Here is a 13619-nt window from a genome sequence, read left to right as displayed (position 1 = left end):
TGGGGTTTGTAAAGGGTTAAAAAGGGGTTAAGGGGGGATTTGGGGTTACTGGTTTGTACTGGTTTGTACTGGTTTGTACTGGTTTGGACTGGTTTGGACTGGTTTGGACTGGGAGGGAACTGGGAGGGAGAAAATGGGGGGAAAACAGAGAAAAAATGGTTAAAAATGGGTTAAAAATGGCAAGGAAAGGGTTAAAAATGGGGATTTGGGGTCACTGGTTTGGACTGGTTTGGACTGGTTTGGACTGGTTTGGACTGGTTTGTACTGGTTTGGACTGGTTTGGACTGGTTTGGACTGGTTTGGACTGGTTTGGACTGGTTTGTACCGGGAGGTGTTACTGGTTTATTTCGCCTCTAATTTGCATGGATTTGCATTAATTTGAATGCCGATCGGGTGGGCGGGGTCAGAGCCACGCCCAGGCCCCTCCCAGTACAAACCAGTACAAACCAGTACAAACCAGTAACCCCCAGTCCCCATCTGGAACACCATAAGTAATGTGTGTTTAGCATCTAATTTGCATAAATTTGCATATAAATAAGGTGGGCGGGGTCTAAGCTGCCCTCGGGCCCCTCCCAGTCCAAACCAGTAACTCCCAGTCCAAACCAGTAACTCCCAGTCCCCACTGGTAGTGACGGAGTAAATTTTATCTTGCGTCTCATTTGCATAAATCTGCATATTAATGACGGGGAGAAGGATCAGAGCCGCTCCCAGACCCCTCCCAGTTCCCTCCCAGTATAAACCAGTAAGCCCCCAATCCCCATTTGTAGCGATGAAATCATTGCTGTTTTGCATCTCATTTGCATAAATATGCATATTAATGATTGGGGCGGGGTCAGAACCGTTCCCAGTTCCCTCCCAGTCCCTCCCAGTCCAAACCAGCAACGCCCAAACCCCAATTTGCATTGACACGAGCTATTTTATTTTGTATCTGATTTGCATAAATTTGCATATTGATGAGGCGGGCGTGGTCTGGTCCGTCTTGTGTCCCTCCCACTCCCCTCCCAGCCCCTCCCAGTCCAAACCAGTCCCTCCCAGTATAAACCAGTAACACCCCAACCCCAATTCGCATTGACACGACCGATTTTATTTTGCGCCTGATTTGCATAAATCTGCATAATGGCGATGTGGGCGTGGTCATAGGCGTGTCCAGTCCCCTCCCAGCCCCTCCCAGCCCAAACCAGTCCCTCCCAGTATAAACCAGTAACACCCCAACCCCAATTCGCATTGACACGACCGATTTTATTTTGTGCCTGATTTGCATAAATCTGCATGTTATCGATGTGGGCGTGGTCAGACCCCCTCCAGTGCCCCTCCCACTCCCCTCCCAGCCCCTCCCAGTCCAAACCAGTCCCTCCCAGTATAAACCAGTAACCCCCAATCCCAAATAACATTGACAGATTCTATGTTATTTTGCATCTAATTTGCATAAATCTGCGTCTTAGCGGTGTGGGCGTGGTCAGACCCCCTCCAGTGCCCCTCCCACTCCCCTCCCAGCCCCTCCCAGTATAAACCAGTAACGCCCCAACCCAATTCGCACTGACAAGACCGATTTTATTTTGCGCCTGATTTGCATAAATCTGCATGCTGACGGGGTGGGCGTGGTCAGAGGCGGGGCCGCGCCCCCCCGGCCACCAGCAGGGTCTGCCCGGCCACGAAGGCGGCCTGGGGGGACACGAGGAACAGCACGGCCTGCGCCACGTCCTGCGGGGAGCCCAGCCTGCGGGGGCACCGGGGTCACTGGTTTGGACTGGTTTGGACTGGTTTGGACTGGTTTGGACTGGTTTGGACTGGGAGGGGACTGGTTTGGACTGGTTTGGACTGGGAGGGGACTGGGAGGGACTGGGAGGGGGAAAATGGGGGAAAAACGGGGGGGAAACGGCAAAAAAAGGGTTAAAAATGGGGAAAACAGGGGTTAAAATGGCCGGGAAAGGGTTAAAAATGGGGTAAAATGGGGAACTGGTTTGGACTGGTTTGGACTGGGAGGGACTGGGAGGGACTGGGAGGGACTGGGAGGGGGAAATGGGGAAAAAATGGGGAGAAAAGGGTTAAAAATGGGTGTTTTGGGGTTACTGGTCCGTACTGGTCCATACTGGTCTATACTGGTCTATACTGGTCCATACTGGTCTATACTGGTCTATACTGGTCTATACTGGTCCATACTGGTTTATACTGGTCCATACTGGTCCATACTGGTCCATACTGGTCCATACTGGTCCATACTGGTCTATACTGGTCTATACTGGTCCATACTGGTCCGTACTGGTCCATACTGGTTTATACTGGTCTACACTGGTCCATACTGGTCCATACTGGTCCATACTGGTCCATACTGGTCTATACTGGTCTATACTGGTCCATACTGGTCTATACTGGTCTATACTGGTCTATACTGGTCCATACTGGTTTATACTGGTCCATACTGGTCCATACTGGTTTATACTGGTCCGTACTGGTCCATACTGGTTTATACTGGTCCATACTGGTCCGTACTGGTTTATACTGGTCCATACTGGTCCATACTGGTCCATACTGGTCCATACTGGTCCATACTGGTCTATACTGGTCTATACTGGTCCATACTGGTCCATACTGGTTTATACTGGTCCATACTGGTCCATACTGGTCCATACTGGTTTATACTGGTCCATACTGGTCCATACTGGTCTATACTGGTCTATACTGGTCCATACTGGTTTATACTGGTCCATACTGGTCCATACTGGTCCATACTGGTTTATACTGGTCCATACTGGTCCATACTGGTCTATACTGGTCCATACTGGTCCATACTGGTCTATACTGGTCTATACTGGTCTATACTGGTCCATACTGGTTTATACTGGTCCATACTGGTCCATACTGGTTTATACTGGTCCATACTGGTCCATACTGGTCTATACTGGTCCATACTGGTCCATACTGGTCCATACTGGTCCATACTGGTCCATACTGGTCTATACTGGTCCATACTGGTCCATACTGGTCTATACTGGTTTCTCACCGCTCGGCTCCCAGTGCTGCCAGTGCTCGTTCCCGCGTGGCCTCGTCCTCCCACAGCTGGGGGGGGGGAAAACCAGTTAAAACCAGTATAAACCAATACAAACCAGTATAAACCAGTATAAACCAGTATGAACCAGTACAAACCAGTAACCCCAAATCCCCTTTTAACCCTTTTTTAACCCGTTTCTCTCCATTTTTCCCCGTTTTTCCCCGTTTTTTCCCCGTTTTACCCCATTTTTCCCCGTTTTTCCCCGTTTTTTCCCCCGTTTTTCCCCCTGTTTCTCCCCATTTCCCCGCCCGCCGGCCCCTCCCAGTATAAACCAGTAAAAACCAGTACAAACCAGTAACCCCAAATCCCTTTTTTAACCCTTTTTTCGCCATTTCTCACCCATTTTTCCCCGTTTTTCCCCGTTTTTTCCCCATTTTTCCCCCGTTTCCCCCCGTTTTTCCCCCCGTTTCCCTGCCCGCCGGCCCCTCCCAGTATGAACCAGTAAGAACCAGTACAAACCAGTAACCCCAAACCCCCTTTTAACCCCTTTTTAACCCTTTTCTCCCCGTTTTTTTCCCCGTTTTTTTCCCCGTTTTTCCCCGTTTTTTCCCCGTTTTTCCCCCGTTTCCCCCCGTTTTCCCCCCGTTTCCCCGCCCGCCGGCCCCTCCCAGTATAACCAGTATAAACCAGTACAAACCAGTAACCCCAAACCCCCTTTTAACCCTTTTTTCCCCGTTTTCTCCCCGTTCTTTTCCCCGTTTTTCCCCCGTTTTTCCCCCGTTTTTCCCCCCGTTTCCCCGCCCGCCGGCCCCTCCCAGTATGAACCAGTATAAACCAGTATAAACCAGTAAGAACCAGTAACCCCAAATCCCCTTTTAACCCTTTTTTAACCCTTCTTTCGCCATTTCTCACCCATTTTTCCCCGTTTTTCCCCATTTTTTCCCCGTTTTTTCCCCGTTTCCCCCCGTTTCCCGCCCGCCGGCCCCTCCCAGTATAAACCAGTATAAACCAGTAAGAACCAGTAACCCCAAACCCACTTTTAACCCCTTTTTTAACCCCTTTTTAACCCTTTTTTCCCCACTTTTTGCCCATTTTTCCCCGTTTTTTTCCCCGTTTTTCCCCCCGTTTCCCCCCGTTTCCCCGCCCGCCGGCCCCTCCCAGTATAACCAGTATAAACCAGTACAAACCAGTAACCCCAAACCCCCTTTTAACCCCTTTTTAACCCTTTTTTAACCCTTTTTTCCCCATTTTTTGCCCGTTTTTCCCCGTTTTTTCCCCGTTTTTCCCCCCGTTTTTCCCCCCGTTTCCCCGCCCGCCGGCCCCTCCCAGTATAAACCAGTAAGAACCAGTACAAACCAGTAACCCCAAATCCCCTTTTAACCCCTTTTTAACCCTTTTTTAACCCTTTTTTCCCCGTTTTTTTCCCCGTTTTTCCCCCTGTTTCTCCCCATTTCCCCGCCCGCCGGCCCCTCCCAGTATAAACCAGTAAGAACCAGTACAAACCAGTAACCCCAAATCCCTTTTTAACCCTTTTTTCGCCATTTCTCACCCATTTTTCCCCGTTTTTCCCCGTTTTTTCCCCCTGTTTCTCCCCATTTCCCCGCCCGCCGGCCCCTCCCAGTACGAACCAGTATGAACCAGTAAGAACCAGTAACCCCAAATCCCCTTTTAACCCTTTTTTAACCCTTCTTTCGCCATTTCTCACCCATTTCTCCCCGTTTTTTTCCCCGTTTTTTCCCCCGTTTTTCCCCCCGTTTCCCCCCCGTTTCCCCGCCCGCCGGCCCCTCCCAGTATAAACCAGTAAGAACCAGTATAAGGGGGCGGGCTCACGGCGGCGCTGAAGCGGGTGCGGACGAGCCCCGGCGCGACGCCGTTGATGCGGACGCGGCGCGGGAGCAGCTCCGGGCTCAGCGCCGCCACCAGCCCCAGCAGCGCCGTCTTGCTGACGCTGTACGGGCCCAGCCCCTGTGACGTCACCCGGGACACGCCCACCTCGTTAGCATAGCGCCGGGCACGCCCACCCGGCCCGAGGCAGTGACGGGGGGGGGGGGGGGGGGACCCAAACCAGTATAAACCAGTAAGGGGAAACATGTTCCCAGTTCATCCCAGTTCATCCCAGTTCATCCCAGTGACCCCAGAGCCCAAACCAGTTCAAACCAGTAACCCCAGAGCCCAAACCAGTTCAAACCAGTAACCCCAGAGCCCAAACCAGTATAAACCAGTAAGGGAAAATCACCACACCAGTACAGACCAGTAAGGGAAAACGCGTTCCCAGTTCATCCCAGTTCATCCCAGTGACCCCAAAGCCCCTCCCAGTCCATCCCAGTATAAACCAGTAACCCCAGAGCCCAAACCAGTACAAACCAGTAAGGGAAAAACACCAAACCAGTATAAACCAGTAAGGGAAAATGCGTTCCCAGTCCATCCCAGTCCATCCCAGTCCATCCCAGTCCATCCCAGTTCATCCCAGTATAAACCAGTAACCCCAGAGCCCAAACCAGTACGAACCAGTAAGGGAAAAACACCAAACCAGTATAAACCAGTAAGGGAAAAACACCAAACCAGTACAAACCAGTAAGGGAAAAACACCAAACCAGTACAAACCAGTAAGGGAAAACACCAAACCAGTATAAACCAGTAAGGGAAAAACACCAAACCAGTATAAACCAGTAAGGGAAAACACCAAACCAGTACAGACCAGTAAGGGGAAACGCGTTCCCAGTTCATCCCAGTGACCCCAAAGCCCCTCCCAGTTCATCCCAGTTCAAACCAGTAACCCCAGAGCCCAAACCAGTACAGACCAGTAAGGGGAAACGCGTTCCCAGTTCATCCCAGTCCATCCCAGTACAAACCAGTAACCCCAGAGCCCCTCCCAGTACAAACCAGTACAAACCAGTCCCTCCCAGTCCCTCCCAGTCTCACCGCCATTGGCTGGTAGCCGGCGATCGATGACATCACCACGATGGCCCCGCCCCTGCGGCGAACGGGGGGCGGGGCTCAGCCGCGGCCACGCCCCCTCGTTCCGCATGAGCTGTCCATCAAGCCAGGCCACGCCCCTCCCGCCCCCAAAGCCACGCCCCCCTCCCCGGCTGGGAATGGAGCTCCCAGTTCAAACCAGTACAAACCAGTAAAAACCAGTAAAAACCAGTAACCCCAGAGCCCCTCCCAGTTCAAACCAGTCCCCTCCCAGTCCAAACCAGTATAACCCAGTATAACCCAGTATAAACCAGTATAACCCAGTATAAACCAGTATAAACCAGTATAAACCAGTATAAACCAGTATAACCCAGTATAAACCAGTATAACCCAGTATAACCCAGTCCAAACCAGTATAACCCAGTATAAACCAGTATAAACCAGTATAACCCACTATAACCCAGTATAAACCAGTATAACCCAGTATAAACCAGTATAAACCAGTATAACCCAGTATAAACCAGTATAACCCAGTATAACCCATCCCAAACCAGTATGAACCAGTATAAACCAGTATGGCCCATCCCAAACCATCCCAAACCAGTATAAACCAGTATAAACCAGTATAACCCAGTATAACCCAGTATAAACCAGTATAAACCAGTATAACCCAGTATAAACCAGTATAAACCAGTATAACCCACCCCAAACCAGTATGAACCAGTATAAACCAGTATGGCCCATCCCAAACCATCCCAAACCAGTATAAACCAGTATAACCCAGTATAACCCATCCCAAACCAGTATAACCCAGTATAAACCAGTATAACCCAGTATAACCCAGTATAAACCAGTATAACCCAGTATAACCCAGTATAACCCAGTATAACCCAGTATAAACCAGTATAAACCAGTATAACCCATCCCAAACCAGTATAAACCAGTATAACCCAGTATAAACCAGTATAAACCAGTATAACCCAGTATAACCCATCCCAAACCAGTATAAACCAGTATAAACCAGTATGGCCCATCCCAAACCAGTATGAACCAGTATAAACCAGTATGGCCCATCCCAAACCATCCCGAACCAGTATAAACCAGTATAAACCAGTATGGCCCATCCCAAACCAGTATGAACCAGTATAAACCAGTATAACCCATCCCAAACCATCCCAAACCAGTATAAACCAGTATGGCCCATCCCAAACCAGTATAAACCAGTATAAACCAGTATAACCCATCCCAAACCATCCCAAACCAGTATAAACCAGTATGGCCCATCCCAAACCAGTATAAACCAGTATAAACCAGTATGGCGCACTCACCCGCGCCTCTCCATGTGCGGCACCACCAGCCGCACCAACATGGCCGCCGCCGTCACGTTCACCTGGAACACCTGCGTGACGTCACGGAGGGGGGGGGCGGGGCTAAGGCGCGGTGACGTCACGCGAGGGGGCGGGGCTTGGGGTGGTGGCGGGAAGGGGCGGGGCCGAAGGGAGCGGAAATTCGGGGGGATTTTGGGGAAAATTTGGGGAATTTGGGAGAATTCTGGGGAAATCTTGGAGATTTTGGGGAAATTTTGGGCAATTTCGAGGAAATTATTTGGGGAAATTTTGGGGAAAATTTGGCAAAATTCTGGGGAAATTCTGGAGATTTTGGAGAAATTTGGGGAAAGTTTGAGGGATGTTCGGGGAAAATTTGGGGAGTTTTGGGGAAATTTGGGGGAAATCTGTGGGAAATTTGGGGAAATTAGGGGAATTTTGGGGGATTTTAGGAAATTTGGGGAAATGTTGTGGATTGTGGGAAATTTTGGGGAATTTTAGGGGAGTTTTGGAGAAATTTGGTAAAATTTGGGGAATTTTGGGGAAATTCTGGGGGATTTGGGGGAAATCTGGGGAAATTCGGGGAAATTTTGCGGATTTGGGGGAAATTTCGGGCAATTTGGGGGCATTTTGGGAAGATTTTGGGGAATTCTGGGAATTTTGGGGAATTCCGGGGAAAATTTGAGGGATTTTGGGGGGGAATTTTGGGGGGAATTTTGGGCAGTTTCCGGGAAATTTGGGGGAAATTCGGAGAGAATTAAAAACTCTGGGGACGACAAAAGGAAATTTTGGGAATTCTGCCGGGAAAATTGTGGGGTTTTGGCGGGAAATCAGGCTTTTTTGGCGGGAAATGCGGGACTTTTGGCGGGAAATCGGGCTTTTCGGCGGGAAACGCGGGGTTTTGGCGGGAAATCGGGGTTTTGGCGGGAAACGCGGGGTTTTGGCGGGAAATCAGGGCTTTTGGCGGGAAATTGGGCTTTTCGGCGGGAAACGCGGGGTTTTGGCGGGAAATCGGGCTTTTTGTCGGGAAACGCGGGGTTTTGGCGGGAAATCAGGGCTTTTGGCGGGAAATCGGGCTTTTTGGCGGGAAATGCGGGTATTTTGGCGGGAAATCGGGGTTTTGGCGGGAAATCGGGGTTTTGGCGGGAAACGCGGGCTTTTGGCGGGAAATCAGGGCTTTTGGCGGGAAATCGGGGCTTTTGGCGGGAAACGCGGGGTTTTTGGCGGTAAATGCGGGGGTGGGCGTGTCCCGACCTTCTCCCAGATGCGCTCGTCGGCCTCGAGGGCGGGGCCCAGGTGAGGATTGACGGCGGCGTTGGAGACCAGGATGTCGATGGCGCCGAACGTGTCCAGGGCCTGCCCGGGTGGGACCAGGCGTGACTCAGTTTCCCCCAGGTGCGCCCAGGCGTGCCTCAGTTTCCCCCAGGTGCGCCCAGGCGTGCCTCAGTTTCCCCCAGGTGCGCCCAGGCGTGACTCAGTTTCCCCCAGGTGTGCCCAGGCGGGACCAGGTGTGCCTCAGTTTCCCCCAGGTGTGCCTCAGTTTCCCCCAGGTGAGCCCAGGTGTGCCTCAGTTTCCCTCAAGTGTGCCCAGGTGAGGCCAAAACCCCCCCAAAAATCCATCCTGGACCCCCTCCCCCCCAGGTGAGCCCAGGTGTGACTCAGTTTCCCCCAGGTGCGCCCAGGTGGGACCAGGTGTGCCTCAGTTTCCCCCAGGTGCGCCCAGGTGAGCCCAACCCCCACCCCCCCCCCCCAAAAATCCCCATTTTCCACCCAAATTTCCCCATTTCCCCCCCATTTTTCTGCCCCCCAGGTGGCGCCCCGGGTGTGCCTCAGTTTCCCCCGGGCGAGCTCTCACCGCCTGCACCATCCTCTCGCGGTCCTCGGCCCGTCCCACGTGACAGGTGACGCCGCTCACCTGCCGGGCACAGCAGCTGAGGCCACGCCCCTCCCCCCCCCCCCCCCAGGTGTGCCTCAGTTTCCCCCCAGGTGTGCCTCAGTTTCCCCCCAGGTGTGCCTCAGTTTCCCCCCAGGTGTGCCTCAGTTTCCCCCAGGTGTGCCCAGGTGTGCCTCAGTTTCCCCCCAGCTGTGCCTCAGTTTCCCCCCAGGTGTGCCTCAGTTTCCCCCAGCTGTGCCTCAGTTTCCCCCCAGGTGTGCCTCAGTTTCCCCCCAGCTGTGCCTCAGTTTCCCCCCAGGTGTGCCTCAGTTTCCCCCCAGCTGTGCCTCAGTTTCCCCCCCAGGTGTGCCCAGGTGCGACTCAGTTTCCCCCCAGGTACCCCCCCCCGGTGTGCCTCAGTTTCCCCCAGGTGTGCCCAGGGGAGCCCAACCCCCCCCAACCCCCCCCCAGGTGTCCTTACCTGCAGGCCCCGCCCCCCAGGTGTCCTTACCTGCAGGCCCCGCCCCCTCAGGAGCCCTTACCTGCAGGCCCCGCCCCCCAGGTGTCCTTACCTGCAGGCCCCGCCCCCTGAGCTGCTCCACGGCTCTCTGGACGTTGTGGGCGTGGCGGGAGCTGAGCAGCACCTGAGCCCCGGCCACGCCCAGCGCCTCGGCCACGCCCAGCCCGATCCTGGGGACACACCTGGGGTCACCTGGGGGAAACTGAGTCACGCCTGGGGGAAACTGAGTCACACCTGGGGGAAACTGAGTCACGCCTGAGTCACGCCTGGGGGAAACTGAGTCACGCCTGGGGGAAACTGAGTCACACCTGGGGGAAACTGAGTCACGCTTCGGGGAAACTGAGTCACATCTGGGGGAAACTGAGTCACGCCTGGGGGAAACTGAGTCACACCTGGGGGAAACTGAGTCACGCCTGAGTCACGCCTGGGGGAAACTGAGTCACGCCTGAGTCACGCCTGGGGGAAACTGAGTCACACCTGGGGGAAACTGAGTCACGCCTGGGGGAAACTGAGTCACACCTGGGGGAAACTGAGTCACGCCTGAGTCACGCCTGGGGGAAACTGAGTCACGCCTGGGGGAAACTGAGTCACGCCTGAGTCACACCTGGGGGAAACTGAGTCACGCCTGGGGGAAACTGAGTCACACCTGGGGGAAACTGAGTCACGCCTGAGTCATGCCTGGGGGAAACTGAGTCACGCCTGGGGGAAACTGAGTCACGTCTGGGGGAAACTGAGTCACACCTGGGGGAAACTGAGTCACGCCTGAGTCATGCCTGGGGGAAACTGAGTCACGCCTGGGGTCACACCTGGGGGAAACTGAGTCACGCCTGGGGGAAACTGAGTCACGCCTGAGTCACACCTGGGGGAAACTGAGTCACGCTTCGGGGAAACTGAGTCACACCTGGGGGAAACTGAGTCACACCTGGGGGAAACTGAGTCACGCCTGAGTCACACCTGGGGGAAACTGAGTCACACCTGGGGCACACCTGGGAGGGGATTTGGGGGGATTTTGCGGGATTTGGGGTCGGTTTTGGATCATTTGCGTTAATTAAGAGTCAGAGTAAATTAAAAATTAATTTGGGTTAAACTGGGGAGAAATTGGATTGATTAGAATTAATTAAGAGTGAATTAAAATTAATTTGGGTTCATTTGAGTGAATTAAAATTAATTTGTGTTAATTTTGGCAGAATTTTTATTAATTAGAATTAATTAAGACTGAATTAAAATTAATTTGGGTTAACTTTGGTTAAAGCTGGATGATTTTCTGTTAATTAAATTTAATTAAAATTAACTTGGGTGCTTTTTGGGAGAATTTTGGGTTATTTGGAGTTAATTGGAATTAATTTGAGTTAATTTGCATAAATTCGAGTCAATTTTGGGTCGTTTTGAGTTAATTTTAGGGACATTTTTAGGGTAAAAATTCCCATTTTTTCCCTGTGGATTTTGGGGTGAATTTTGCCAATTTTGGGGTGAATTTGGAGCATTCAAGGACCGGGAAATAATCTGAATTAATTTCAATTATTTTGGGTTAATTTTGGGTTAATCTGGGTTATTTTCAGTTAATTTCGGGTTAATTTGAGTTAATTTTGGGGTGATTTTTAGGGTAAAACCTCCGTTTTTTCCCCTGCTGGTTTGGGGGTGAATTAGAGGATTTTTGGGGTGAATTTGGGGATTTTTGGGGTGATTTTCCCGATTTTGGGTGAATTCTCCCGATTTTGGAGAGAATTTCTCTGATTTCGGGGTGAATCCCGCACATTTTGGGGTGAATTTTGTCGGTTTCGGGGTGAATTTTGCCGATTTCAGGGCGAATTTGGGGATTTTGGGGGTGAATTTCGCCGATTTCGGGGCGATTTTCGCCGATTTTGGGGTGAATTTTGCCGATTTCGGGGCGAATTTGGGGATTTTTGGGGTGAATTTTGTCGGTTTCGGGGTGAATTTTGCCGATTTCGGGGTGAATTCGGGGATTTTTGGGGTGAATTTCGCCGATTTCGGGGCGATTTTCGCCGGTTTCGGGGTGAATTTGGGGAGTTCGGGGGGGATTTTCCCGATTTCGGGGCGATTTTCGCCGATTTCGGGTTGAATTTTGCCGGTTTCGGGGTGAATTCGGGGATTTTTGGGGTGAATTTTGCCGATTTTGGGGTGAATTCGGGGATTTTTGGGGCGATTTTTGCCGATTTCGGGGTGATTTTCGCCGATTTCGGGTTGAATTCTGCCGATTTCGGGGTGAATTCGGGGATTTTCGGGGCGATTTTTGCCGGTTTCGGGGTGAAACCGGGGATTTTCGGGGTGAATTTTGCCGGTTTCGGGGTGAATTTTGCCGATTTTTGGGGTGAATTCGGGGATTTTCGGGGTGAATTTCGCCAATTTCGGGGCGAATTTTGCCGATTTCGGGGCGATTTTCGCCGTTTCCGGGGTGAATTCTGCCGGTTTCGGGGTGAATTTTGCCGATTTTTGGGGTGAATTCGGGGATTTTGGGGTGAATTCTGCCGGTTTCGGGGTCACTCACCCGTCCGTGCCCGCTGTCACCAGCGCCACTTTCCCCTCCAGGACCCGCGGGGACCCCCCCGAGCTCAGCGGGGACCCCCCGAAAACCGCGCGGAGCCCCCCGGGCAGCCCCGAGCGCCACATCCCGCCGGGGACACACTGGGACAAACTGGGACAAACTGGGACCGACTGGGAGGGGCTTAAAGGGCACTGGGAGGGGCTTAAAGGGCACTGGGACAAACTGGGACAAACTGGGAGGAACTGGGAGGGGCTTAAAGGGCACTGGGAGGGGCTTAAAGGGCACTGGGACAAACTGGGACAAACTGGGACAAACTGGGAGGGGTTTAAAGGGCACTGGGACAAACTGGGAGGGACTGGGACAAACTGGGACAAACTGGGAGGGGTTTAAAGGGCACTGGGAGGGAACTGGGACGAAATGGGAGGGACTGGGAGGGGCTTAAAGGGAACTGGGACAAACTGGGACAAACTGGGACAGACTGGGAGGGACTGGGAGGGGTTTAAAGGGCACTGGGACAAACTGGGAGGGACTGGGACAAACTGGGACAAACTGGGAGGGGTTTAACGGGCACTGGGAGGGACTGGGAGGGGCTTAAAGGGAACTGGGACAAACTGGGAGGAACTGGGAGGTATTTAAATGGAACTGGGACAAACTGGGACAGACTGGGACAGACTGGGAGGGGTTCAAGGGTTACTGGGAGGGACTGGGAGGAGATTTGGGGTTACTGGGATGGACTGGAATGAACTGGGAGGAGATTTGGGGTTACTGGTTTATACTGGGAGGGGCTCTGGGGTTACTGGTTTGTACTGGGAGGGGCTCTGGGGTTACTGGTTTGAACTGGGAGGGGGTTTGGGGTTACTGGTTTATACTGGGAGGGGGTTTGGGGTTACTGGTTTGTACTGGGAGGGGCTCTGGGGTTACTGGTTTGAACTGGGAGGGGGTTTGGGGGTTACTGGTTTGTACTGGGAGGGAACCCCCCTCAAATTTCTCCCCAATTTAACGTTTCACCTCAGAGCCCCTCCCACCCTTCCCCAAATCCCCAAACCCTGCAAGTTTTACCTCAAATCTCCTCGAAATCCCACTAAAAAAAAAAAAATCATTTTTACCCCAAATCCCCTCACAAACCCCCCAAATCTCATTTTTCTCCCTCAAATCCCCCCCAGAATTTTTTTTTTACCTCAAATCTCCTCAGGCTTTTCCTCAAAGTGCTCCAAAGCTGCGAAATTTCCCCCCCAAAACCCCTCACAAAATCCCCCCCCAAAACCCTTTTTTTTTCCTCCCCAAAACCCCGGGTTTTTTTCCCGAAGCCTTCTCCGCCGATTCGTAATTTAAATTACTTTAATTCCCGCCTTTAAATTTAACCGAAATTCCCGTTTTTCCCCTCATTTTACGGCTTTAATTCCGATTTAATTCCCCGCCCGTCAAGTCATGCCCTCAACCAAAATGGCGCCGGCGCCTTCGCGCCCTTTTTGCTTCCCGCCCTGCCCTCAACC

The 13619-nt window shown here is 52.3% G+C and overlaps 1 protein-coding gene across 7 annotated transcripts; it reads right to left on the bottom strand.

Annotated features, from left to right (window-relative positions):
• Positions 1–1373: 1373 nt before the first annotated feature.
• On the bottom strand, positions 1374–13614 carry LOC128802325 (dehydrogenase/reductase SDR family member 4-like). 7 transcript variants are annotated; one of them, XM_053968637.1, is made up of 9 exons: positions 12130–12331; positions 9676–9805; positions 9086–9145; positions 8485–8586; positions 7234–7304; positions 5912–5963; positions 4820–4954; positions 3002–3057; positions 1531–1717 (listed from the first exon to the last, which is right to left on the bottom strand). In XM_053968637.1, exons 1-9 carry the CDS (start codon positions 12249–12251, stop codon positions 1603–1605), a joined length of 843 nt encoding a protein of 280 aa, XP_053824612.1. In that variant the 5' UTR covers positions 12252–12331; the 3' UTR covers positions 1531–1602. The 7 variants fall into 7 exon arrangements, with proteins under 7 accessions (XP_053824610.1, XP_053824615.1, XP_053824611.1 ...); XM_053968638.1 differs by having other exon boundaries at positions 9676–9793; positions 12130–12325; XM_053968642.1 differs by lacking the exon at positions 4820–4954 and having other exon boundaries at positions 12130–12341.
• Positions 13615–13619: the final 5 nt, after the last annotated feature.

The sequence above is a fragment of the Vidua chalybeata genome, chromosome 38, assembly GCF_026979565.1.
Source record: "Vidua chalybeata isolate OUT-0048 chromosome 38, bVidCha1 merged haplotype, whole genome shotgun sequence".
NCBI classification, from domain to species: domain Eukaryota; kingdom Metazoa; phylum Chordata; class Aves; order Passeriformes; family Viduidae; genus Vidua; species Vidua chalybeata.
Note: the sequence above shows the minus strand (reverse complement) of the source record. Positions and strands in the feature narration are given on the sequence as shown.

Excerpts from the sequence above, each read along its gene's own strand:
- LOC128802325 (XM_053968635.1), bottom strand. The coding sequence starts at position 12,251 with ATGTGGCGCTCGGGGCTGCCCGGGGGGCTCCGCGCGGTTTTCGGGGGG. Across the intron at positions 7,305-8,484 it reads ACGAGCGCATCTGGGAGAAG|GTGTTCCAGGTGAACGTGAC; the intron begins GTCGGGACACGC and ends GACGTCACGCAG. Across the intron at positions 3,058-7,233 it reads CCGCACATGGAGAGGCGCGG|CTGTGGGAGGACGAGGCCAC; the intron begins GTGAGTGCGCCA and ends CCCCCCCCCCAG.